Source organism: Talaromyces proteolyticus (assembly GCF_021365285.1).
Source record: "Talaromyces proteolyticus strain PMI_201 chromosome Unknown BGW36scaffold_9, whole genome shotgun sequence".
NCBI lineage: Eukaryota > Fungi > Ascomycota > Eurotiomycetes > Eurotiales > Trichocomaceae > Talaromyces > Talaromyces proteolyticus.
This window is the reverse complement of record NW_025764285.1, coordinates 1,510,913-1,537,791: the sequence shown is the minus strand read 5'-3', so window position 1 is coordinate 1,537,791 and position 26,879 is coordinate 1,510,913. Positions and strand designations below refer to the sequence as shown.

General features: G+C 44.5%; 8 protein-coding genes across 8 annotated transcripts; 4 read left to right on the top strand and 4 right to left on the bottom strand.

The window, feature by feature from the left end:
- Window positions 1-59: 59 nt before the first annotated feature.
- Window positions 60-2,280, bottom strand: BGW36DRAFT_215842 (Alpha/Beta hydrolase protein). The gene is made up of 2 exons (XM_046209970.1): window positions 1,733-2,280; window positions 60-1,671 (listed from the first exon to the last, which is right to left on the bottom strand). The coding sequence occupies exons 1-2, from the start codon at window positions 2,032-2,034 to the stop codon at window positions 171-173; spliced, it is 1,803 nt and encodes a 600-aa protein (XP_046069756.1). The 5' UTR covers window positions 2,035-2,280; the 3' UTR covers window positions 60-170.
- A 333-nt stretch (window positions 2,281-2,613) lies between these two features.
- Window positions 2,614-4,589, top strand: BGW36DRAFT_384332 (fungal-specific transcription factor domain-containing protein). Its single transcript, XM_046216777.1, has 6 exons — window positions 2,614-2,852; window positions 2,908-3,129; window positions 3,189-3,272; window positions 3,331-3,611; window positions 3,664-3,918; window positions 3,978-4,589. Exons 1-6 carry the CDS (start codon window positions 2,801-2,803, stop codon window positions 4,572-4,574), a joined length of 1,491 nt encoding a protein of 496 aa, XP_046069755.1. The 5' UTR covers window positions 2,614-2,800; the 3' UTR covers window positions 4,575-4,589.
- A 249-nt stretch (window positions 4,590-4,838) lies between these two features.
- On the bottom strand, window positions 4,839-7,297 carry BGW36DRAFT_409648 (MFS general substrate transporter). The gene is made up of 2 exons (XM_046219117.1): window positions 5,516-7,297; window positions 4,839-5,454 (listed from the first exon to the last, which is right to left on the bottom strand). Exons 1-2 carry the CDS (start codon window positions 6,880-6,882, stop codon window positions 5,202-5,204), a joined length of 1,620 nt encoding a protein of 539 aa, XP_046069754.1. The 5' UTR covers window positions 6,883-7,297; the 3' UTR covers window positions 4,839-5,201.
- Window positions 7,298-7,856: 559 nt separating this feature from the next.
- BGW36DRAFT_463680 (uncharacterized protein) lies at window positions 7,857-9,462 on the top strand (the record flags this gene model as incomplete). Its single annotated transcript, XM_046222227.1, has 4 exons — window positions 7,857-8,018; window positions 8,088-8,406; window positions 8,471-8,863; window positions 8,942-9,462. The coding sequence occupies 4 exons, from the start codon at window positions 7,857-7,859 to the stop codon at window positions 9,460-9,462; spliced, it is 1,395 nt and encodes a 464-aa protein (XP_046069753.1).
- A 501-nt stretch (window positions 9,463-9,963) lies between these two features.
- BGW36DRAFT_300448 (putative O-methyltransferase) lies at window positions 9,964-11,494 on the bottom strand (the record flags this gene model as incomplete). Its single annotated transcript, XM_046211625.1, has 4 exons — window positions 9,964-10,132; window positions 10,218-10,582; window positions 10,649-11,164; window positions 11,228-11,494. 4 exons carry the CDS (start codon window positions 11,492-11,494, stop codon window positions 9,964-9,966), a joined length of 1,317 nt encoding a protein of 438 aa, XP_046069752.1.
- Window positions 11,495-12,398: 904 nt separating this feature from the next.
- On the bottom strand, window positions 12,399-14,293 carry BGW36DRAFT_430106 (para-nitrobenzyl esterase; the record flags this gene model as incomplete). Its single annotated transcript, XM_046220795.1, has 6 exons — window positions 12,399-12,690; window positions 12,763-12,834; window positions 12,951-13,084; window positions 13,151-13,580; window positions 13,645-13,731; window positions 13,794-14,293. 6 exons carry the CDS (start codon window positions 14,291-14,293, stop codon window positions 12,399-12,401), a joined length of 1,515 nt encoding a protein of 504 aa, XP_046069751.1.
- A 674-nt stretch (window positions 14,294-14,967) lies between these two features.
- Window positions 14,968-21,775, top strand: BGW36DRAFT_409646 (putative polyketide synthase; the record flags this gene model as incomplete). Its single annotated transcript, XM_046219116.1, has 7 exons — window positions 14,968-15,269; window positions 15,336-15,630; window positions 15,686-16,325; window positions 16,349-16,668; window positions 16,734-19,163; window positions 19,221-21,524; window positions 21,599-21,775. The coding sequence occupies 7 exons, from the start codon at window positions 14,968-14,970 to the stop codon at window positions 21,641-21,643; spliced, it is 6,336 nt and encodes a 2,111-aa protein (XP_046069750.1). The 3' UTR covers window positions 21,644-21,775.
- A 3,347-nt stretch (window positions 21,776-25,122) lies between these two features.
- BGW36DRAFT_430104 (uncharacterized protein) lies at window positions 25,123-26,757 on the top strand (the record flags this gene model as incomplete). The annotated part of the gene is made up of 2 exons (XM_046220794.1): window positions 25,123-25,581; window positions 25,681-26,757. 2 exons carry the CDS (start codon window positions 25,123-25,125, stop codon window positions 26,755-26,757), a joined length of 1,536 nt encoding a protein of 511 aa, XP_046069749.1.
- Between the last annotated feature and the right edge of the window lie 122 nt (window positions 26,758-26,879).

The window sequence follows — 26,879 nt, the reverse complement described above, 5'->3', positions numbered from 1 at the left end:
CCTGTGTAAACTATAAGAGAGTAATTAAATCTGTGTTGTGTTTAAGTCTAGTGTGGATATTGTTAATGGACAGGAATTGGTTCTTAGTCGTCTCATTTCGGTTGGCGTATCAACATGATTGCTGTGAATTGTAAAAATCTATTTCCTAACGGTTACCTAGAGATAGATTCTCAAATGACCAAAATGGTCACGAAGAGAGACAAGTAGAATATAATTCCCCCGGGAGCCCAGAAGCTGTTACTGCTCGACGTTGGTGGGGAAGTTGGAGATGTCGTCATCGTAGGGGTCGCACTTTTAGAGGCAGTTACAGTGGATGCATTTGTGGTGGTGCCATTGGCATCCAGTGCAAGCGCGGCGTCAAGGATTTGGTCCCAAAACTCACACGCCTTATAGTCCAACGGTCCGATATCCACTACATTGTTGATTGTGATACCCTCGCTTTTACTGGGTGTCCATACTGGCCACTGGCTGCTGTTGCCTGGCTGTCCATTGGCCGCCATACTTGTCCATGCCTCGACCATGAAGTCGCTGATGGCGTCCTCAGCCTTAGTGAAGCTGCAGTTTCCGTCAGGTCTGGGTAGTCCCTTGGTCTGTCCGAAGACATAAGGGATGTCGCTCGTGTGCGTCGCACCGAGAATCGCGAGAATCTCATCTGACTGAGGCACATCAAATCCCCACGCGCAGGTGCTGGTGTGGTTGAAGTTATAGGCCCAGGCATTGATACCATTCTTTGCAGCAAGCTTCAGGCCACGGTAGTTGGTGCATACTTCGGAGTAGTCAGTGCTGATAGTTGTCATGGCCGTGAAACCGGGATACGGCGAGTCCTTAAAAGCACTCCAAGGGTACGTTTTCTTGACGGTGGATGCAAGCGACCCAAAGCTGTAGGACAAATACGTATTGTAATCGGCCTCAGTAATATTCACAATGCCTGTGCCATATTGCGTAAGAACGTCGATGCTGCCGTCATTGGCTGTGTTGCCAAAGATGGCTGGAACGCGAGAACCAACCTTACCCGGGTTCTCGGGGACTACCTCGCCGTCAACCACAGCAAGCCAAGCGCTACCGATGCCATTGCCATGATAATACGTGCCTACAGTGGGGACGTCTGGGCCGGCGCTGTTTTCAGCCTGCCACGTCTTGTTCATAGCCGTTATGGATGTGCTGCGCAAGCATTTGGTGATGGAGTCAGGTTGATCCAGGTCGCAGCCAACTCCGCTAATATATTCCGAATAAAATGGCTTTGTCCAAGCTAGGTTTGGCGAATCATGTCCTCCGCTTGACATCATGGCCGCGGCGCGGAAAAGAGAGGGTGCCTGGGGCAGAGAGCTGAGGACGTAGGTGTCGTAAGCGCCGGCCGACTGCCCAAATAGCAGAACCTTGTCCGGATCGCCGCCAAAGGCGCTGATCTCCTTCTGAACCCAATTCAGTGCTAGTAGCTGGTCTTGAATACCATAGTTGCCTCTAAGGCCAGCATCCTCGTACGCCAGGAATCCAAGGGGGCCGAGGCGGTAGTTAACCGACACAACGATGCTATCTCTGGCCGAGGGGCAGCCGTCGTAGAGAGCCATTGAGATGCTCCCACCCTTATTACTACCACCAAACAACCAAACCTTGACTGGTAGCTTTGAGTTCTCGGTTGCACTCGCTGGGACCCAGATGTCCACGTACAGGCTATCAGAGCTCTGGGTTAGCATATACAGAACTTAATGTTTTGGGAATCATATCAGCGTACCAGTCTTCAGAGAATGCCCCTTCAACAAGTTCACCGCCGGTGGTAAACTGAGGGCAGTTGGGGGCCTTCAACGTGGCATTCAGGACCCCATCGTATGTCGTGTTATATGGTTCTGGCGCGGCAAAGCGAAGGTCTCCCACAGGAGGTTGAGCATATGGAATTGCCAGGAAAGAGTTTACGTCGTAACCGTCGCATTTGCCGCCCTCAATTGTTCCATTTGTGGTAGTGACGGTCTTTGCCCAGGCACTGCCAATGACGGAAAGCAGAGCTGCCAGCTTTTCAAGGTATGAATGAGACAGCATTTTGTGGAGGCTTAGATCTCTCCAATGAGAGATCCTAGTAAAGGAAGCGGGAAAATAACAAAGAGGGAAACAATAATTCGGCACCCAAGTCTCATGACCCGTATAAGCCTGGCAATATGAAAAAGAAATCTATACGGGGCGTGATAGCCATTAAATAGTAGGGTAAAATGCTAGAGCACTCATTGCTGACAAGGCAAACCAACATCATGGCTCCACAATCTCCTCAGCTTTAAGGCTGCGCTGCTGTGGTTGACGCGATGATTGGAGAAACTTCTGGATTGCCGTTTCGGGTAAGGTTTCTATGAACTATAATTACTTTTAGCTAAATTCTTCGGCTCACTAATTATAGCCGGAGGTAATCAAAGCCATGTGTGGTCGTGGTTACAGATGTGACGATTCAGTCCTTACTAATCGGCCTGCCGCGCACCAATAAGAAGACACCAACCAACGTTAATCTCCAAGGCCATGAGGGACGCTCTGATCCCCGTAAATTACGTAATAAGACTTATCTTATTAGGTCAGATTCTTAAGAGATTATTTATATAAACTAATAACACTCCTATATAAATTAAAAGAACGCGCTTCCCAATTGTAATATCAGTTATTACTCTAAATATACAAATTATCATATACCGAAAGGACAATTATAAGCCATCTAACTCTGTCAGCCTGACTCGCTGCATTCCATATGCATTCAATGTTGCTAATCGCGCATTATCTCTGTTGACTCTTCGAGAACCTCCCTTAGGTTAGGTAGAATTCCACTATGGAGGAGACTATGAGTACTCGGGCACGGAAGTCCTGTTTGAATTGCCGGCGTACGAGAATGCCAACCCAAGAATGAACGAGAGCTAACGAAACAACGAAGCTCAGATCGCAAAATTGCCTGCGACAGGACGCTGCCAACTTGTGGCACCTGTATGAGGCGAGGGAAAGAGTGCTCAGGGTACTCACTCAGCCTATCCTGGCCTCATGCTGGGGATACACGTCGTGCTGTTACGGCTAATGTGCCAAGCCGCAAGTTGCCTGGCCCCGTCGTATTCCTAAACACATTCATCTGGGATACCAGTCTGTATATCGAGAGAAATTCGCCTAGTATGTCGCTATGGATCTGCCTTGACCTTGTAGCTTCTTCCTAACTACCGGCTCTATAGTAAACCATATGGGCGTTTGGCATATTCCTGGCCCGAGTCGCTCTTTACAGACGCCACAATTCGGCACATATATGGCCCCTGCACGTAAGCTCCTATATTTGTGCTTAACTTCGAGTATTGGGCTGAAAATTCTCTACTCAAGAATACGCTTCGGCCATTGAAATGATCACCTCCCGAGGGGACCTACGGCGAGACGTCTGTAGCCTTCTCTATCGCATGTCGCTCACTGACGAGTTACCCCCATCTCTTGCCGTCCGTTACTCGATGAATGCTATTACCTACCTCTATCTCCAGAGGTCACGTGAATCAGCCTACAACCGCATGAGAGCAGTTTCTGCTTTGCGAGAGGCTCTTAGTCAGGTGCTGGATTCTAAGAGTTGGGCTCAAGCAATCGCTGCAAGCATGCTCCTGAGCATATATGAGGCAAGACATCTCTTTTTAACGTTAATTCTTCCTTGCTGACAAGGTACGTTAGGCCGTTGACCGGTCTGGCATGGCTAAGAATTGGTCCGTATACTTTGACGGCTCTCTAATGATTGTAAAGTCTAGGCATCAGGAGCACAGATCCTATGGTGGGGATGCTGCAACCCTCCTGGACTGGGTATTCTATCATAACGTCTTGTACAAGTTCAGCATACGCCATTGGCAGCAGCGTACCGTAGAGCAGGAAAGAATTGCAAACCGGGAGATGGTCATTTCTCAGGCCATCTTCAACCCCAACCGTCACATCGTATGAATATTTTCTATATACATAATGCAATATTGGCGTGGGTACTGATTTTCTTCTAGATTCAGAGCACTCTTGGTTGCTCACTCGAGCTTCTCAATCTCCTAGGCCAAGCCGTGGACCTAGCTGGACAAGATCGCAATGACCCCGGGTTCCTTTCCAAAAGTCACCAGTATGCCATCGAAAGCCTTGAACGGCGGCTCCGTGCTATCGACCAGCAGCTCTGTAGTGGGATTGACGATGAAGAATATCACACTATTGGAAGCAGGAAACACTATACTGCGATTGCCCAGTTATTCCAATTCGCAACTCTTATATACCTGGATCGTGTGGTCAGAGGATCTCCAATCTCCTCGCTCGTATCTCGAGCCGCTGCTGAGCAGTCGTTTAGCATATTGAGGGACCTCGGGGTTTGTGAACGGCCATTTCCCATGTTCATTCTGTCACTCCAAGCGGAGAGTGACTCCGATAGGATGCTAATGATTAAGAGCCTTCAGCGTACAAGGAAGGAGAGGACGTTGAGCAACCTCGACTGGACGGAACAGATGATACGGAGAATATGGGCCCAGCAAGATTTGCACGGCATAGAGGATGTAGATGCACTCTTTGTTATTAATTCAGTTATTAGCGCTAATAATGCACCGCCATCCTTCACTTAACATTGCATAACTGCCATACAATATGTGTATGCCACCAATATGGGTTCTTAATATAGATATAAAGAATGATGCACGTTCAAATCCGCGGAGAAAACAAAAAAATCGAAGGTGGTCTTAAGGTCATGCCAAGGAAACTGGTTCAATATCTCCTTTTACCAATTATATTAGGATGTTCGGAGCTAGCCTGCACAGAGAGTGCAGGGAGACTTCAGACAAAGAACCCTATTAATTCCATCGGATTTATCAATGGATCACCAACTCTAAGCAGTATTGGTCACGCTGTATAAGATATACTACTCGACGTACTGTATCGGCCCAATGGTGTCACCGATTTGGCTCTATGAAACAATAATTATACAATGAAGGCTTCTTCACATTTCTCAGTCACACCAAGACTACGATTTTGTCTATCTCATTAGTATATGCTTCGTCATTATCTATATTCTATAAATGCAGGGGCCTTCATCGAGGGGCACTATCGTTCGGTAGCTGGAGGGTTACCAATTGCTCCTCCCAAGACAGTTTCCCCCCTTTGCACGGTGAGTGTGGCATTCCACGAAGCGAATATACCCTCCATCTGCTTCTTTGATCATATATCCCCATAGTACCAGGTATATAGGAGATTGTCTAGGCTTCAGGATCCGAATCACGAATACCCGCTGGACTCTCTGATTGGAACACATGCTTTTCAGCTACCGACCGTTGAAGTTGAGACGAAGCTCTCTGCGCCTCTGCAGAGTATTTGCATTTCATACGAATCGCCTCCCCGTATTTGAAGAATAGAAAGGGAAATGGAACGCATGCGAGTGACAAGAATGCCGGTACGGAACTCGCCCATTGGTCGCCGAGATTTCGATACATGTAAGTTGTGAAGAGAGGGCTGTTTAAATTTGACATATTAGTACGAAATTTATGCTAGGAAAAAAAAACGCCGAACTCACAAAGCCGCTGCAAATACAGCTCGAAGTACCGCATTAGCTGCCATGGTAGAGGCAGCGTAGATGGTATAAGAATCGATTAAGTAATTCATTATACTGAGAAAGACCAGGACTTGACCAAACCCAAACACGCCACTTCCAAGCATAGGCACAATCCAGGGAATGTGGGAATATGTTGTCCATGCGAACCAGAAAAGTCCTATTGGGAGAAACACACTACCGATCAAGGCCGGTTTTAAGCGTTCCTCAGGCGGTAGATATCCCCCCGCACGCTCTAGAGCCTTACGGTATCGTACGTCAAAAAAGACAGAGTATCCAACCAAGGCTCCAATCTGACCGAGCATATTCGCGACGAAAGATAGACCGGAAATACCTTGTGACCAGTGTCTCTCTGTTTCAAAGACAACGGGGAACCCGCTGAAGATCATGTATAGCGTACCATACACAATTGCCATATACACGCTCAGCGATAGCACGATCGGTTCCATAACGAGAAAAATATACGGCCGTGTCATTGCTGTGCGAAACAGAACGCTTGGCTTCTTTCGCCCTTTTTCAAGTTCCAGCTTCGAGACATAAACCTTTCCGGTCATTTTCGACAATTTTGTTGCTCGACGGATCAAGAGGTATGGCGCATATGTCTCTGGGATGATTAACCCTCCTACTATCCACATGACCCCCGAAAATATCACAGTCATGGCATCGACCCATTTCCATCCAGCGGCCTGCGCAAGAAATCCACCTGTAATGGGCCCTAATGTCGGGCCTAGAAATGGAGCAGAACAGTAAATCGTCACGCCAAGACCGCGTTCTTTCGCGGTGAAGATATCTGATATCACACCCGCTGAGTTTGCGATACTTGACGCTCCAATGGCACCAGCAAAGGCACGCAGCACTATCAGGGTTGCCACATTCTCACTAGCCAAGCTGGCGCCTCCAAAGACCGTCATGAAAAAGAAGGTTGTTACCCAGAGAAGCTGCCGCCCGTACAACTCTGACAATGGAGCCCAGGTCATCGGTCCAATCGCGAAACCGAGCACGAATAGGGAAACCGTCAGTGTCGCGATTTCATCGGACGCCCCAAAGTACGACTTGATTTGAGGCATTGCTCCGGAAAATGCAGTGCTAGCAAAAGACACCGCTAAAGTTCCAAATGCTGCTGTGACCGTAATAATCCATTTCCACAGGGGAGAAAACCGTAGAGGGTTGCGAGGGTCTCCAGGAATCCAATCTACCACGTATGGATCGTCATGTGTACCACCACCTGGATATTGAAATGAGATGACCTCGTCGGTAATAAGAGTTTGATCACAGATGATGCGCCATGGCCCAAACTTCTTTTGGGGTGCCTCTTTGATATCCGGTCCCATCTTGATCCTTTTGTCTCGCTTTCTGTGACAGCGTCGAAAGTGAAAAGGTATTCTTATTTGAGAAGCTGTGCCGAACCCAAAGGAATGTAAGTGAAGAATTCACTTATTTGAATAGAAACGTGCACAGCGGGCAGCAGATTGGATAAAGGCTCATGCCTGTCCGCTGTGGTTTCTGTTTTATTGATTGACAGATCTTGAAAATCGTCTCTTGGATTGCTGAATCGTCGCCATTTCGCATTTCCAACAAGTTGCATGCAAAAACAATTCGGCCTTAACGGAAATAGTACTGATCCTGAGTCCTGAAGCGATAATCTAGTTGATCCCGGCTCAAAACAAAAACAAGGGTCCTGTCTTACCGTGCCGATCCTCTCCTCGCCGTTGCTGGCCGATCTACCGAGGATGCCCAAGCGTAGTCCGAACGCGGAAAGGTCGGCGATTCAAAGGTTCAACATTCACCCATATTCATCCCTGCTGGTCACCAGGGCCGGATTTAACGGACCTAACGGGTCTAACGGATCTACGGATGTAAGTGTAGCAGATCTAATAAATCTTTCTTCCGAATACATCTTTTGGGCCAATTGGAGTTGGCTTTTTGATGCTTTTGTTGATCACAGGAATATCAAGAACAACACCCATTAGGACGAAGATCACCCCCCCCGCAGTCTCGTGAGATGATGCCAGGAAATCGGAGGATACGTTCGGACATTCAAACGAGACTGCACCGCACTTTATTTACCTGTTGTGTTTATTTGCTTCGATGAAGCCGGCCGAATACGAGGTTTTGAGGGCGAAGGGGCGAGATGGCAAGAAAATGATATGATATAGACCAAGTTGAGACTTGTTGCATTGTATGATATACGTGTCTTGTCTCTACTCAGCATACGAATCTCTCTGCCAAGCAAATTGAAGAACTTTTTATTTCAAACTACTTTGTAGCACTAGGCCATCTCTCAATTGTAACTTAAGCGGCAAAAATGGAAAATCCCGTTCGCAATATCAACCTCTGTCCAACATGCACTCCAGGAATGACGCATGCAGAAGTGCTCACCCACGAGAGTGCCGAGACCTGCGCCAAGTTGCTGCGTGAAAATCATGCAGACTATCACATCTTTACTACCGAGGAAGAGGAAAAAGGGGTATGTCTCATAATGCAGATGTTTTGAGTCTCGCACATCAGTTAACAACATGTTTTCGTCAACGCAAAGATCTATTTGCATAATCACATCGTCCACCATGACATCACCCTTTGGGCTCTTGGAGCATCCCCGTCTCAAATCGAGACTCACCACAAAAGAAACACTTTATATCAACGAGACCCTCCAAAGAGAGAAGAGCGTCATGTAGTACAAGAGATGTCGGATCCAGAGAAGTTTAAAAGCTTACTCGGAGATGAAGCATATTATCTTGACTTTGTGCACTTCTTTGAACAGGAAATCCAGCGGCTTGGATATCCAGCGGTCTTACAGAAGTATCTCGTGGATGAAGGTGAAGTGGGAATGGATATGCTGCCGCGCATGTATATGGGTAAGCATAACATTGAAACCAGAACGTACATACTCTTCTCTTGCTAACCCCAACTCTTCGAAAGGCTATGTTCATTCTCTCATGCACATCGGCATTGGGCTGGAGTTCAAACTCCCCGCTATCATGGCAGAAGGATTTGCCCAGGCAGCTGTCCATCATGACTACTGGTACACAGATTTTCTTCATCGCGTGGAAACAGACGCAAAGCGCCAAGAGGAAAGCGCCTTGCCATTGAGTGCATGTGTGGAAGAGTGCCTTAAAGACCCGGTGGTTGTCCATTGCTCAAGTATTGAATATTTTCAACAGTTCGAAAACGGGAAGTTTGTACTACGAAAAGAGATGGTTAGAGATGGAGTTTGCGCGAACGCCGGCAAGGAGTTGGGGAGAATAGCAGCTCGATACAGAGTGGACCCCAATGATCTCGAACGGGCTACTGCTGAGTTGATTAACACTGCAGGTATATTTTAGGATTTTTCTTGCCCCAACCAATCCCCAATAATCGATTATTTGGCTTTGAAATCTAACCATGATATAGTCTATGCGGCGGCGAGTGCCCAACTCCCTCCTCACGAATGCCGTTACGACTTTTTCCTAATCCATGGAACTAATTCTTCCATCTGGCACACTTCCTTGCTAGAAGAGCCATCTCTGACAAACCATCAAAAAGCACGACTTCTCGAATACACCGGGAGAGTTATTTTGATGCTGTATGCGAGTATGGGTTGTCCTAAACCTCGACTCGACTGGCTGCTCAGCCAAAAGCCAAAACTACCTGTCTCCAATTGGACTATCATTTTCCAGAGGGCTTGCTTACACGAGGATGACGGACATATGTCTAAGCTTGTAAGAGCTATTGCCCATGCAGAAAAAGTGTCCAAACCGTTCGATCATCTCCCAGAATTCAAAGTCAAGCAAGACATGTTTTTGCCCGCAGCAGCAGCAGCTCTTGACAGTGGAAGCGATCGTCCAATGGATGGAACAATTCATTTCGATCTTATTCGTGGTGCGGCCTGGCCAGAAGCATGGTCGAATATTCCGGTTCGAGCAGGATGGTAAATTTTTAAATTGAAATGAACGAATGTAGCATAAATGATGAATGAAAACATACAAAACCGGTCCATAGGAAAAATGAACCATAGAACTTTGAAATCTTGCCTTTACCTTTCCATAAAATACAAGCGATAAGCTTTTTGCCTCCTTGACACGCTCCCAAGCAAAGGTGCTTGTATGAAGTATCTAGTAATAACGTATAAGGATCATATTAAACCAACCAGGTAAGATGTTATTAGAGAATTTTGGATACTGATATTCTAATTTCTCAATTAGGACTATTTAATATCAACAGGGGTCTGGTGAGCAGACTGAAGAATAGATATTCAATATGTTGACATAAGATAGTGAGTGATCTTGACATATGAACCATACTATGATATTTGAAACCATTATACAAAAGAATAGGGATGTTGTGTGTCATCGCATATGTTAAATAATATATGTAAATTTTCATCGACTACATGTAATAGTATGTCTATATGTAAACAAATATGCTGCTCCAGCCTAGATATCCGTGTACGCGAACTCCAGCAAACTTTGAAAGGCACCGTCTGAACCACCAGTTACACCACAGAATCGAAATTTGGGACTAGCTTGGCGAAACAAAGCCACAAAATCCGACACAGTGCGTTCTTTAGCCATGTGAACGGACAGCATGAATGCATCTTCAATTCTATTGGAGACAAAAAACAATTAGTAGGTGAAACTGATGGATAATAATTCGATTTTGTAGTCAAGGATCAGGTAATAGAGCTTACCGAATCTGTTTTTCATCCAGAACACCCGTTGCACGAGCAGCAGACTCGGGTACCACTCCTTCACTGACCAGAACCTTTGCACCAGGCTTCAATGCGCCTTCTAACGCTCGGAGGATGCGCAGGCAATCTTCGTCGCTCCAGTCATGAAGAATATGCCGAAAAATATAAATATCAGCAGTAACAGTTTGTGGACTGAAAAAATCGTGCTTCATAAACTTGATCTGATTTTGGAGCTCTGGATAGCTCATTCGAATGAGTTCCTGTCCAACTGCCATCGGCTCCTCCGAAAAGTCTTGCACGATGAAGGTAGCCTTGGGACAGAGAGGGGCCACAGCCATACATGTATGTCCGATGGAGCCTCCACACTGAAAGGGGAATATAGTTAGTGAGCTAGGGTAGACGGGCTGTTACACTGGGGCAAATAAACTCACATCTATAACCGTGCTTGACCCAATGGTGCTCCAACGCCAAGAGGACTTGAGGTGGTTTACAGCCCAACGAGATGTATTTACCCTTCCCTCAAGGTAGGTGTGGTAGCGACTATTTCCTTCTCCATTGTTGTTGAAGTAGTCAAAAGCATCCTTGTAGTCAGGATAGGCTAAATTGAAAGCGGCATGAGGCCCTTTGGCACCTAGCTCCTGTTGTTGTTTCAAAGCGTCCGGTAGCTTTATCAATGCGCTAGATAACTCATGAGTGCCAAAAACGGCAATATTTCTCAAATGCTCGCTTTTTGCTAGCAAGGCCGAGCTTGCACTGTGACCAAACCAACCAGTTTCTAGTTCCTGGAAAATTCCATTGCAAACCCCCAGACGTACAACTCGTGTAAGTACGTCGGTCGGCAGATTGACCGCTTTGGCTAGATCCTCAGCCGACATCTTTGACCCCAGAGGTAAGGCTTGGGGAATGCCAAAACGGACAATTATTCCTAAATTGGAGGGGTCTACAGCCTATAATGGTTGTTAAGTCAGTCTAGAAAGTTGAAAAGCAACATTAAGATATATTAATCTTACCGAGAACGCCAACCCCAGAATATGATCAGTTGGACCCGATGCTAATCTGATCAGATCGTGAGCATGATTAATGATGGTATTTCTCAATTTCCGCAATTCATGGTTTTCATATTCTGCAGTAGAAAATGCCAGATATCCTTTCTCATTAAGAGTTGGGTATGCAGCCTTTTGAGAATTTAGAATCTCCCTAATTTCCAAAGCCGATGCTCCTATTTTTAGAGCAAGTGTCTCCAAAGATACAGTTTCCTCGCGCGTGATGAACGGCATACTTGTTATACTTCTTTTAGCAATCTCTTAAATATTTGACTTTTTCCCAATTCGTGGAGAATGATCGAATCCTATGTACGGTACATGGATACACAGTGTCTATATAGAAATTCTAGTTGCTATTTCGGGGCTTTGGCCTGTTATCGAGCATGTTAGTGCTGAAAATCAAATCCAACTAATTACACTGAATTATAACGGATATGTGAGTATAACTTGATAGAAAAAAAACCTTTTTTCTGAATCCCGGAGATCTGCACTCCAAGCCACGTTAGCAAAGAATTTAGATATTTCCACGTTGATCCCCCGAATTGAAACGCCGGCACTTAATTATCGAAATGTGGAAGCGTACCCGATACTTTCCATTTTAAAACTCTAAAGTAACCGGGGATTTAATCGTGCAGCTTTCTCAACTTTGAGACTCGCAGAGTCAAAGGGAAAACATGTACCGAAGAGGACAGGTCTGAGATCTGTAAACGAACGCAGGATAAACAGTTTAGCGGTATCCAAAATTTTAGCTATGACTTTTCCACACTTTAATTCTAAATTTAGATTAGTCATCTGTGTGCCTAAAATAACTATCACGCAAGACATAGGCATAGAATTCAGGTTTGTGGAATCTTTAGAGCGCTCTCGATGTTTTCTTGGTGTTTGATGTTATTTCCCTTAAATGACGGACTCGACTAATGGTGAACCTCAATCATTATATCAATTGAATTTATAAATCGATTCATCACAAAGTTCCACGATATACAATTGTTTGAAATTGACTACATTTTCTTGCACAATTGGCAGCTCTCGATAATTTCTAAGTCTTTGACGGGGTAGGTGATTCCGAAAATATTTAATCGGTATCTTATTTTGATAAACTAATAGTTTTTATCTGTAAATTTCTTTTGAAATTTCTTCAAGCGCACTTTGAGTCACCAGGGACGCTGTCAAGCAATTCCAATACTTTTAGCCCGGCTGACAGCTGACCTTCATCTGTTAGGGCTATACCCATAGCTTTTCCGCTTGAGCCGGTCTCTGGCCATCCAATCCGAGAAAGACCATTCTTTGGGTTTGCTGCAAAGGCCCTCCAGAGTGACTGCATCTCGTGTGATACAGCATACTCATAAGCAGTTGAATTGGACCGGTAGAGCGAGTGGGTCCCAGCTAAAAGTGGTAATTCAGAGAAATGATATGCACCCATCCAGGGCCTACACATGCAGGAAGGATATAATTAGTAAAAGTAAAATGGGAGCCATGAGGTCTTATGACTTATAACGTACTGTGGTGATATGTTTGTGAAATTGCCTTCGTAATACCATCTATAGGTTAAGGCTCCTGCCTGTCGACGGTAACTGATTGATAATTTTCAGTGTTTAGCAGTAGTTCAAATTCTAGTAGTACAGGCTTGATTGTAACACTTCTTTACAAACGGGAACCCTCCATAGAACTAATTTTGAAAATTACTTACTTAATAGTCTTAATAATTGGGCATTGCCATTCTTCGATCGTTTGGTCTCGAATTTCAGTCAAGTTAGGGCTTTGGCCGTCGGATAATATGGTTAACTGTGCGAATTCGTTTGAATTACTCCCAGTAAGCATAGGCTAACGAAAGTCAGCACATTTTGAAAGTTTTATAGTTTGTTGTTGAAACATCAAGTGTGCGCATACCAGTTTCGAAAAGTTCCCTGCGCTACCCATTTCAACGTATTGATCAACCGTAAACACGGTCACGTTGTCAGCCATTGGATTGAACCACAAAGGCGGCGTCGAATTTTTATCAGAATAAACTTGTAAGAAATTTTCTATCTTGAACGGATCAACTTCTCTCATGCAATCCAGTTCAGCCTCACTGGTGTTTGTTGGACAGCCCATTTGCTGTGCTAGATGAGTGAAACTATAATGATCCACGTCTTTGGCCCCATTACTGGCTAGGAGGGCTACTGCACTATCGGCTATGACCCCATTAGCGATGGGATCATGGGCATATTTTCCAAATTGAAGCATATCAATTGACGCTCCCCCGGCGGCATTGCCCCAAAGGACGATATTATCCGAGTCTCCTCCGAATTTTTCGATATTGTCCCGAACCCATTCAAGTCTAGATTCCAATTTGTTGTGAGAACGTGACGCATAAGTCCTGAAAGGGAAATTATATGCCATACCCTAGACGCATATCCATTAACCCAACATTTCTTTCTCCATCCTTCAACCCACGTGCCCCTGGAAAGCCGAATACGTTGACTCGATAACTAGACACTCGTTGAATTCCATTTTCCCCAATTTTATCATACTAAAGATTGAAGTCACTTACTTGACCTGCACAATGATAACATCTTGCGACCGGCTAACCCACCGCTGGGGAAGTTCATAAGGCGAAGAAACACCACCAAAAAGCCACTCTCCTCCATAAACCCAGAAAAGAACTGGCAATTTATTTTCTGTAGGGTGTGTTGGAGCAAATATATTCAGATACAAGCAGTCCTCGCTCATGTTTGGAGAGGGGTTATATTCAGTTACAATATCTGTCAATTGAGGAAGTTTGGACAGCCAGTACATGCAATTTGGAGGCATCGTATTCGCCAAAGTTATGCTCTTTGTGGGAGATTTTGCCTTGGGTGGTAGGAACTTCAGATTTCCTAGTGGCGGTTCAGCATATGGAACGCCCAAGTATTGATGCACATTTGGAATGCTGCGATCAATGAAGCCTACCACAGGCCCAGAGCTGGTGTTGACGTGAGGGCCATTGCGAGGGCTGCTCAAGGCGGCCGCGATACAGCACAGCACAGCAGTACAAAAAAGTAGCAACGACATGCTTCAGGTCGAGACACTGAGCAGCAGGGTCCTGGCTTCTGTGTTTATTTCAGAAATATAGGATGTCGGATTGAATGGCCACTGATATTTCTTGTATTTGCTTTTTTGAAACTGATTTTAAAACCAATTACTTTGGGACGAGCGTTCCCATTAAATTACATTTACAGAAAATGGCTTACGCGGGATTCCGAGATTTGAGAACTCTAGCTATATGCTTTAACGTGAGCACAGATGTCGATGGGGATTCTAGAAGGGTTCGGCCAGCGGTTTGTTTAGCCGGAGAATCAAGGATGGTGGAAATTTTTAATACCCGGGTTCAATCTTCGGGGGTTTTCTCCAACGGCTGACGAGGTATTGTTTTTATTTTTATTTTTTTTTTTTTTAAAAAAAAAAGACCATCAAACAGAAGAATTATCTAGCTTCAAACACATGGAAACCAATTGATACGTTACTGATTTTGGTAAGATTACGTGCTTAGTAGTCTGGCTATCTTATAGGCATTGCCGTTGTCATTAACCCTTTTCGGGTGTGAAATGGACCGTATACAAAACGACAAAGTGTCGGCTTTAGATAAAGGAAAAGATCATAATGAATCACGAACCCGCCTGAGATAAACTCGAAATAAACTTTTCTCCCACATCAAAAAATTCCCTTATCTCTCCCTATCACATACAATGGCGGCCATTTCAAAGTCATTCATTATCTTATTTGGTGATAGTTCCCAAGACACATTCGATGAATCAATTATTGCAACATTAACCAGAGAAATCAAACCACCACTTTTAAATCGATTTTTAAGTGACTGCCAAAATATTTTGAGTGAAGAATATGGGAATTTATTCCCATCAGAGAGACATCTACTCCCTTTCCGTGATCTCTTTAGTTTCATTCAGGGAGGGGGAAAAGAGACAAGCAGTACACATCCAGCCCTAGGGGCGGCTAGACTTGTGTTGATTCAGCTAGCCTCATTTATTAAGTAAGTCCTCTACCTTAGGTTATACTTACATTAATTGTTGATTGTCCTGACGTGGAAACTTATTAGCTCGCATGAAGAAAATCCGCATGAAAGATATCCACGGCCGCCCACAGACCTAGTAATCGGACTTTGCCTTGGTGAACTCTCAGCAGCGGCAGTAGCTGGGGCGTCAAGTTTACACGAGCTTGTACCGGTGGCCGCTGAGGCCGTTCGTCTAGCCTTTCGTGTTGGGAACATCGCACATCGTGCCGCATTGGACCTGGATGGGCTGAACGCATCTAGCAAGTCATGGTCTGCAGTTGTTTCAAGAGAATCCGATCTTTCGGACCAGAGAACTCTTGAAGAATTCCAACTATCCCTAGTCAGTGAAAGACAAATTAACTCTTCATCCATGGAATACTAACGTATTTCTACAGAACATTCCACTCCGTAATAGAGCATATACCAGTGCCTCGTCGAGCAAAAGTGTGACCATCAGTGGCCCACCATCTACACTCCAAAAGCTCTTCGAGCAAGGTGACAAATTTAATGGGAAGGGGAAACCGTACAAACTCCCCATATATTGCCCATACCATGCACCTCATTTATACTCCCCGGATTCGGTCGAGAAGGTCATTGACTCTACATACAAAGACGGCGCAGCAGATTCTTCACAAAACAATATCGCGTTGTTTAGAGTTGCACTCCATAACATTCTTCATACACGATTCGAGTGGGAACTAATTGTAGACAATTGTAAATCCATCATCTCGAGCTCCGACGTCAGGAAATGGTTCATCCGAGCTTTTGGTCCCACCTCGGCGCCGAAGAGTCTTGTTTCTGCTATAGGCTCATCTGGCGATATCCAAGTTCGTATTGATGTCGAATTCAATCTTGGTACCCAAAGCATCAATCAAGAAAAGAAACAAGGAAAAAAGCGACCGCTCGCGATCATTGGCATGGCAGGAAGATTTCCGCAGGCATCGAACCCGGACGAACTATGGAAGCTGCTCTCAGAGCGCAGGGATTGTCATATTCCAGTATTTGCCGTTAACCCCCCTATGACAAATAATAAAGGTCTAATTAATTATAGATACCAGAATCGCGATTCGATCCCACGACTCATTTATCCCAAACTGCTTACGGGTGTTTTATTGAGTCGCCAGGTTTATTTGATGCCAAGTTCTTCAACATGTCTCCACGAGAAGCCTTGCAGACAGAACCTGGTCAGAGACTATCACTGGTAACAGCGTACGAAGCCCTTGAAATGGCTGGTTATGTTCCAAACCGAACAGAATCTTCTCAGGTTGATCGTATTGGTACATTTTACGGCCAGACCGTCGATGAATATAAAGAACAGAATATGGCACAAAACATTGATACATATTATATACCTGGCAGCTTGCGGGCATTTGGACCAGTATGTTATATTATGTTCTTCAAATGAAGTTATGTGATTTCTCATTACTAATCGTATGCAACAAGGGCCGAATTAACCGATATTTCAAGTTTGGAGGTCCTGCAAGTAGCCTAGACACGGCATGCTCGTCAAGCTCGGTCGCTTTCAATACAGCATGTAACTCTGTGTGGGATGGGGAGTGTAAAATGGCTGTTGTTGGTGGTGTGAATATCTTGACAGGCTCAGATAATTACAATGGTCTTGCTGCGGGGCACTTCTTGTCTTCAACAGGTGGTTGTAAGACTTTTGATGACTCCGCTGATGGATATTGCCGTGCAGAAGGAGTCGCCTCAATTGTGCTCAAACATTTAGATGATGCAGAAAGGGACAATGATAATATCCTAGGGGTTGTGCTGTCAACAGCCACAAACTACTCGGCAGATGCAGTATCAATAACCAGACCGTCTGCCACAGCTCAAAAGAGATTGTACACTCAGGTACTGGAAGAGGCGGGACTTCGGCCTTCAGATGTTAATTACGTCGAGATGCACGGGACTGGTACCCAAGCCGGAGATAGCTGTGAAATTAATTCAGTCGCAGATATCTTTGCTCCGGCCGACCCCAAGCATAGAAGAGATGATCCATTATACATTAGTGCCGTGAAACCAAACGTTGGACACTCCGAAGCTGCATCTGGAATCACCTCAGTCATCAAAGCTCTGCTCGCCTTGCGCGAACAGAAACTGCCTCCACACATTGGGATCAAATCATCTATCAATCACAATTTCCCCGATTTAGAAGCTCGAAAGATCATTATCCCAACAGAAGAGACAAAACTGCCACAATCGCAGCCTGATAATAACACACAACATGTTCTGATCAATAACTTTGGAGCCGCGGGTGGCAATACTGCAATCATCATTCAAGCACCAACGAAAGACCAAAGTCAAAAACCTCGCGTGGATGCACGACCTGATCATATAGTCAATATCACTGCCAAGTCAAAGTTCTCTTTAACGAAGAACATTGCGAACATCATCCAATATATTGATGAGAATCAGGGTACTTCTTTATCGGATCTTTCTTATACCACCACAGCGCGTCGTATACAACACCCATTACGCGTTTCCACGGTAGCTTCTTCGATTGATCACCTAAGGAAATCTCTTGTTTTACTTACCCAGGACGAGAATCTCAAACTTAGTACAGAAAAGCTGTCGAAAACTGTGTTCGCCTTTACCGGGCAAGGTTCTATTTACTGTTCCCTAGGAAAAGAATGCTTTCAAGCAAGCCCTTTATTTGAATCTTTTGTAACGCAACTGGATGATATTGCTCAAAGCCATGGATTCAAACCAATCCTCCCAGTGATTGACGGAACGGTAACGGATATCGGGATGTTGACAACTACTGAATCGCAACTCGCCATAACTGCTATCCAGATTGCACTTTGCAAGCTCTGGGCTGCGTGGGGTGTGGAGCCAGATGCAGTGATTGGTCATAGTTTAGGAGAATATGCTGCGCTGTACGCGAGTGGTGTTCTCACAGCTAGTGATGCAATATACCTTGTTGGGAAACGAGCCGAACTACTCGAAAATAACTGTCAACCACGAAGCCATGCCATGCTGGCTTTGAAGACTGACACGAACTCGGCGTACAGGCTAGCTGAAGAGAATGAGTTGGAAGTAGCATGCATAAACGGCCCCAACGATTTCGTTTTAAGCGGTCCACAAAAACTTGTGCGGGAAACCTGTGATACCTTAAAGTCCAAAGGAATCAAGTCAGTTGTATTGGAAATTGCATACGGATTCCATTCATCACAAGTCGATCCAATACTGGAGCCACTAGAACGGATATCTCAGGGAATTAATTTTAGACCTCCACGGATTCCGGTCATATCCCCAGTGCTCAACACGGTCGTGGACAAAGAATCGATCTTCAATCCATTGTATTTGCGCAGGCACGCTCGTGAGACTGTCAATTTTCATGGTGCACTTGAAACTGCTCTTAGCTCACAACTCGTTGATAAGGGTAGTATCTGGCTGGAAATTGGCCCTCACCCACTTTGTTTATCAATGATCAAGTCTACATTTGGTGCCAGCATCAGGAGCGTTTCATCTTTCAGGAGGAACGAACACAGTTGTAGCTCCATATCAAATGCTGTATCAAATCTTTTCTCCTATGGCATTGATCTTGACTGGCAAGAATATCATCGTGCCTTTAATGCAGACCAGAGACTGTTGACACTGCCAAGCTATGCATGGGAAGAGAAGGAACATTGGATCCCATACACTGGCGACTGGGTTTTAAACCGCGGCTCAAGCTCAAAAATTGGAACAGCAGGTCATCAATTACCTGCTTTGTCAAAAGGTCCCAACACAACAAGTGTACAAAAATTGTTGGTTGAGGAAAGGCATGGTGGGAAAATACATCTATTATTTGAAAGCGATCTTGCCGATGTCAACCTTCATGGATCAATCATAGGACACCTAGTAAACGGCTCGGGTCTTTGCCCTGCCGTAAGAAACCCCTGATCCTATAAACAAATCGTCCCTGTGTACTAATTCGATCAATAGTCTATATATGCCGATATGGCTCTGACAGCCGCTAACTACGTTCTGAAAGAATATCAGATCCCATCTCCAACAACTGGGGTTGATGTTTGTAACATGAATATCTTTCGCCCAATCGTGGTTTCAAAAAATAGGGAGGAGGTTTTTGAAAAACTTCATCTCGAAGTCGTCGCGGATCTTAACGTCGGACAGTTTCATTGTCAGTTTGGAAGTCACAACCCGGAAACTGGAAAAACTGATTGGAAAGCAAATTGTGATGTGCTATACTGTGACGCCAATCTGTGGACCAAGGAGTGGGATAAACTCACGTATTTGATACAAGGAAGACTTGAATCTCTGGAGGCAGGAGTTTCACGAGCTACTACCCACAAACTTTTTCAGTCCATGGTCTATAAACTTTTCACATCTTGTGTGGATTATGATACAAAGTATCAGGCAATGAAAGAGGTGTTGCTACATTCGCCGGGCCTTGAAGCCTCGGCAAAGCTTCTTCTTTACTCTGGATCGGAAGGCGGCACATTCTTCTACAGTCCATTTTGGATCGACGCCCTCGTTCACCTAGCTGGCTTTGTGATGAACACCAACGAAGAACTGGATACTCGGAATAATGTCTGGATATCTGGCGGCTGGGGCAGCATGCAATTCTCGCAGTCTATAGATTCGAGCTTACCATATAAGGTTTATGTCAAGATGAATTTCCATGGAGAGAATGCTGTCGTTGGAGATGTTTATGTTATGCAAGGCGATAGTGTTGTGGCCAGGATTGGTGATCTTAATTTCCATTGCCTTCCGCGGACTGTGCTTAGTCGACTTTTCAAAGTTCCTCACAGCGCAGTGTCCCAACGAAATGTTTCAAAGGAAGCCACCCACTCAAATCCTGAAAGGCCACAGGGATGGAAACATCAGTCAAACCCTATGAAAGTCGTTTCTAAACTTTCGAACAGCATCTCAGATAAAATGATTAATATCATTGCTGAGGAAGTAGGGGTCTCAACAAGAGAACTTATTGAGACCAACGACTTTGAAAAGGTCGGGATTGACTCCTTGATGTCCTTGCAAATTTTGTCAAAAACTTCTACAATACTCGATATCGAACTGGATCAAGATACTTTCCAGACTCTCACTACTGTTCAAAAGCTTAGGGGATATGTAGACGATTTATATACCGATGAAAGCCTCTCCGCCGATGACAGTATTTCCACAGGGGAGGAAAATCCAAGGACACCTGCAACCCCCATTGATCATCACGATCCTTTATCAAATGAGGATAACTTGCTAGCGACACTAGTCTCGATAATTGTCGAAGAGTCAGGCATGGATCCTCAGGATTTAGTAGCTTCTGAAGATTTATCAAAACTAGGTCTCGATTCACTTATGAGTCTTGCTATCATTGGGAGCTTAGAGCAAAAACTTGGCATAGAGATCGATTCGTCAGAGTTACCGGAGACAATAACCGTGTCGTCCTTAACGAAGCTTGTCAAGGAGACACGTTCAGGCTCTCAGAGCCCAGAAAGAATCGAAATACACAGCCAACAAAACAGAAATCAGTCGGAATCATCTCTGTCAGTTCCCATACGAGGAAATCCTCGCTCGGACTCGAAGCTTGCATTTCTGTTCCCGGACGGTAGTGGAAGTGCCGCCGTCTATCAGGGAATTCGGCCCAAGACACCCGGCCTTTGTCTTCTTGGCCTCAATAGCCCCTTTTTAAAATTTCCCGACCAATATACTTGTACAATTAATGATGTTGTGATGAAATGGGTACTCGAAATACGCAGCCGACAGCCATGTGGTCCATATCAACTCGTGGGATATTCCGCTGGGGGATATTACGCATACGAAGCAGCAAAAAGTCTAATCTCAGAGGGCGAGAAGGTATCAAAACTCATACTCATTGACTGCCCCTGTCGTACTGTCTATGGAGCAATGCCTTCTTCAGTTCTCGATGCTTTGTATCAAGGTAGAATCCTTGCATTCCCAGACGGCGGCAAAAAAACCCCTTCCACGAACCAAGACGTTCTACGACGTCACTTCCAATCAACAATCCGTAACATAGAAAAATACCGCCCAACACCCATGGCAAATGCGCCACCTACGACATTAATCTGGGCGTCTAGAGGGGTAGCCGACGGCGACAGCAACGAAGCATATCCAGTTATCAGTAACGAGACGGACGAGTTCAACGAGTGGCTTTTCCACCGTCAATCAGAAAACCTCGGCTTTGACGGTTGGGATGGGCTTCTAAAAAATAGCCAAATTGCAGTTGAAGTGACTCCTGGTAATCATTTCACGATTATGCAATCAGGGAATGTAAGTCAAAAACTTGTTCTTTCCCCGTAACCTTCTCGAATCCTTGACAACTAATCCTATGTTATGTTGTCTAGGTTGAATCTTTAAGTCAAATAATCGAGAAGAATCTTCTTCCCTAGGCTTCATTGTCTTCATCTCGAGGGAAACTAGTCTGATGACCTGTTTGTAGCTACGCCAATAGAGCTTAGGCATAGACTTTACCTATTGACATTACGTTCCTTGGGGAATTTATTCGAACTTGATTTATCTGGAATTTATAGTATAATATTCGCTTAGCTCATTGGCATCAATTGATGTGTCTTCATTATTGATTAACTTAGGGTCCACAAAGCACAGCATTTACCAGACTGGAAGGTCCTCCCGATGATTTTAAAATAAATTGACTGGTCGATCTACAGATACACTATAATTATATATGTACTGCTTAAGTACTTATTTGTGAGACACTTATCGGCTTCGACAATTCTAGTAGATATCGGAATCGCCGATCTTAAGATTAGTGGTGAATTGTGAATGCTAGAGCCGAGAGGGGTCGGCTTCGTAGTAACATGTTGCAGCTTTCCCTTGTGTCTATTCGCCTCTTTTTCAGACGATCCTTGTAACTTGATAAGCCCCTCGGCGACTCGGTGTTCATGGTGGGTCAGGAAGCATACTTCAGCGCTTTGGGCATTGTCGTGATTGCTGCAGTTCTCAGCCGCGCTGACATATTCCCTGCATGGTGATCGCTAAATCAGACTATTTTGGGTTGCGCCATGCATTAATACGAGAGAGGCCGTGCGGTGGGCAATTTTTGAGAAATCTTGTAAATTCTTAATGAGTAGTAACCTGATTAAAGGGTACCGTGTAGACTCCGTCACTTAGACTTGCTTCAAGGTCCTATTTTGCATAGTGATGATTTATTCTGTCGGCGGCCAATTGAAGGAAAATTCATGTCACCTTGCCGCGGTAGTAGCTATCTATGTATGTAAGACTGTGTCCCAGCCTCGCAGCCAATCAACCGAATAGCCGAGGCCAAGTGTTGCTTCTGTAACTTCTTTTGTTTGGAAAGTAAGATGCCTAGTTCTTAAACGGCATGATGTCAGACACCACAACCATCATCCATTAACAACATGATCGGCAAGACGAAAGTCCACGTTGGTTCCTCAAAATCAAGAGATTTTGGAATACGCCGACTTTTCCAGTTAAGGAATTTGCCTCGCAACGAAAATAGCAGTAGCTATTGTCCGTTAAGCCTCTGACCTTACATTGCTCTATGTCTGCATCTTTCGTATTTATGCAATAGTATGGAGAATATGATTCAATGATCGACAATACCGCTGTTACCTCTGACGCGTAATCGTAACCATTCATAATAAGCCCTATCACCACAATAGAACATCTCCGAAACGGCTCTGTCAGACTTAGTCTTCATTGGTTCTGCACTGCATACTTTGACTTGGCAACGTCGCGATTAGCGAGATTAATATTGAAGAGCAATTCCCAATTATAGCGATATTCGGACTTTACTTCGCGATCCGCACGTAGCCTTGATACTAATTACACCACGGTAATACCCGAATTGCTTATCTTAGAGAATAGAAACCATCAATCGGCCAATTAATCAGCGATCAGGGCTGCTTGAGAGTCACCCCTCTCAACGAGGATGAGCCAGGCCCGCGGACAAGAGTTCTAGAAGTAAGTCATGCAGAGAAGTGGATAGTCCCACGAGCAAATCTTAAGATGAAGCGGCCGCCATGGCCACCAGGGGTCCATTGATACCAAAACAGCAGGGCCCATAGCTTATGAAAAATAGCTATATACTGAACTCCAGAGGTTAAAATCTCTTCACACAATTCTGCGGCATGCATCTGCGGCATGGGCTTTGGGCTGTTGATCCTAAAAAGCTTTAAAAGGACCCTGATTGACATCACTGTCACGATATAACCACGGATATTTGGCGTATATACAAGCGTCCTTTCTAGCGCCTCTCGTATTTAGATACAGGAAGCTTTTAATTCCGATCGCCAGTGGGGGCTGTGTTTGATCCGCGCTGGATACTTATTCCTCGGTTGCTCGTCACAGATGGAGCAGTACTGCTACATACCTTGAGGCTTGTAGTCTTGATTGTATACTTGGGTGGGTTTCAGTGGATCCTATCCGTAGTGAGGTATGTGGATATTGAACCAACAGAGAATACGAAGCAGCCTAACCAGTGCACATACATATTATCACCCCGTAGCGAGGTGTGCTTTGCTACTAAAAGCAAGCCCAGAGATGTTTTAGATATACTTCCGAATCGGTTCGGAGAATCTATCGACTAGAAATTGATATCATTGGGTGTAGGCGCGCCCCTGCCGTCACTAATCTGCAGGAGTATCTGCAGCACCGGCGACAAATCAAAAGTGTGCGTTAAGCGACAGGAGAGTTGCACCTTCTTACTGGTGGGGGAGTACGAAGAAAGAGAAGAAAGAGAAGAAAATGAAGAAAGTGAAGAAGAAAAATAGTAATAAGAAGATGTGTAGTGATGACATGTCAATATACAAGCCACCCCATTTATTTCTTATATAATACCCGGATCTAATTGAGTTTCATGATTAGGGCCCCAAATAGTTCAGAGATTGAGTTAACGCCCGAAGTTAAATTGCGACATGGAGAAGTGACTCCTCCGTACATATCGTATTTTTATCGCCATTCATCTAGATCCAAATGGCTTCAAGCTCCAATACGAACCTGTATCTATTTGAGTTGTAACCAGGCAGTGTAGGTATTTCTGCTATTCTAACTCAAGGCTTGTTGTCTTCTTTTGTTCTTTTTTAGAGAGAACACTGGCCTGTTTAGAAGCGAGTTTAAGCCGATATTGCAAAAGGTTTTATAACTTATAAAAACTGTTTACTTATCTTTTGGTTTCGAATATACTATAGGCAATCCACTAAATTATAGGCATGCCCCGGTGTAACTCAATATTTGACTCAACTTGGCTTGCTGCGCTAATGTAGTCCTAAGGGTTTGTTTACGCCTATAACCCATAAAGTCCATGTAACCCACCAACCGTTTAACATGTGGTCAGATACCGAGTACAGAATACGTATCTAATTAGATCATGCCTTGTTAATAGGCGCCCTGTTATTCAAGGATTTGGATCCCCGGGAGATCGCTGACCACATTGCGCATGTAAGATCTTAGCATGGATAATACGAATAACATTTTGGGACCCGCCGATTCCGGGATTCAAAAAGGCAAAATTGAAATACATAACGCCACATAAACGAGTATATAAATGTCTCAATATCTGTTGGTCCCAAGTGACTAGTTATAACATCATGTAAGCGGGAACGATACCCAAGAAAGGTTCTAAGTCTTATAATCTGAATTCATAGCTTAGAATGTTAGCTTATACATATATAAGATAGCACTTTAGCCAAACTTTATTTGCTTATGGTTTGACTATTATGTGGAAAAAGCCAATACGGACGTGTGGTGGCTTTCATGTTCAAAGAAATTCCACAACGACGGCTTCTCATTTGGTTGTTTTTTGAAAGTGATCAATGATTCTATAACCCCTCAGAATCCGAGTTCTATGGGGCAATAGAATTGACATACTTTGGGCCCCAAAGAAGCCATGGCTTCAAACAGAGAGTCACCCGATAAACAAACCCAGGGAACTACCAAGAAATTGCGCTCAGCTTGTGATACCTGTCATCAAACCAAAGTTCGATGCTCGGGTGGAAATCCTTGCCAGATGTGTCAGCATCTGGAAGCGGAATGCATTTATAGCCCGTCCAGCAGAAAGGGGAGACCAAAGGGAACAAGACCACGGAAGTCACTTCAACAAGAAACCCTGTCTGGTGGTCAAGTTACCAGCGGTAATTCCACGCCTGCAAACAAGCATAGTGTACGAGCAAAACCCAGAAAACAAGATATAGCAGATGCTTCGCACGGAATTCTGTCTCCTGATACAGAGTCATATCTCTTTGAAAATGATATAGACGACCTCATATTTCCAGATGGGATTCAGGAGATGCTTTCTTCGGCAACTAGCACTTCATACTCCAGATCAATCGGTTCGCATATGAATGATGTTTGTTCCATTCCTTTGCTTATCAGTCATCACTGTCCTATCCTATCCCCGTTTCTTCACATATTCTAGGTTTTATTGACTGACATGGCTTATCAAAAGGGTTTTAATTCTCCACTCCAAGAAAATTTGCCGTACGATATGGCTTCGTTCTTCGACACGGCTTCGTTACAATCGTCGGAAACTTGGTGTCAACCCTATCCTACTCACACGATTGATCCTCATGGATCATTCCCCAACCAGTACTCAGATAACCTTGGTAACTGGAACAATATTGGAGCTGTGGCTTCATTCCCTCAACGACGAGTGTCACTTGTTAACTCAATTCCTGAAAATCACCTCGGTACATTTGGCTCCCATGGACCTTATGCAACGGCGATATCGACAATCAACGCTAGTAATATGCCGGTGGAAGGGGGTATTAATAGCGCTAAAGTTGACGATGGTCAGGACTGTTTACAACGTCATACAGCCTGCTTTTTCCATCAATTAGGCCAGGTGCGTTCGATTACAACCCCACGAATCGATGTACTTTTGATTTGTGCACGAGAAATAAGTACCGCAAGCTTCTCGCTTCTCAGATGTGCCAAGTGCCAGAACAAAGACATTCAAGAAGTCTTTATTATAATCATCGCAGTTCTTAGGCTGTTCGTGCGAAAACTGCAATTTTCAGATGAAAAGTCATCTTCACCGTCAATAGAAGGTAGTAGTAATGAGAGCAGCAACCCCGGTACGGAACAAATGATGATAGATGACGATATCGATCATATAGAGCCTGTCGCAATAAACACTCCGGAATCTCTGGGACATTCGTCCTTTCAATCGCCGTCACGTCAGTTGATATCGTCAATGACAATGCAATCAGATTCCATTCCTATAAGTTTGGGTGATTACCCAACCACAAAATCCGAGCAAATGCTAATCACCGATGTCCTCCGAAAGCGAATGCTGCAACGTCTCGGCGAAGTTATAACTGCGCTGAAGAGGCGAATTCAAATTTCTCCTTCGGCTTCTCCAAGTTCTTTTAAGGGGACAATGCACAAAGACATAAATACTCAGAATATTTGTACCGACGGTGACAGTGGAAATAGAATTGATGGTGGAGGGTTTGGCGATCTAGCCCACTTTTTGGGCATCTTGCAAAGTTTAGAGACAGTAGTTCATAGGCTAGCTGGATGATAAGAAGTCGAAAGTGACATGCACAACAGATAGCAACATTTATAGAATTTTGTCAGTATATGCAAATAAATTTAACATTTTATGGGTCAAGTATTCACAAAACCTTCGAATTTTATATTCCT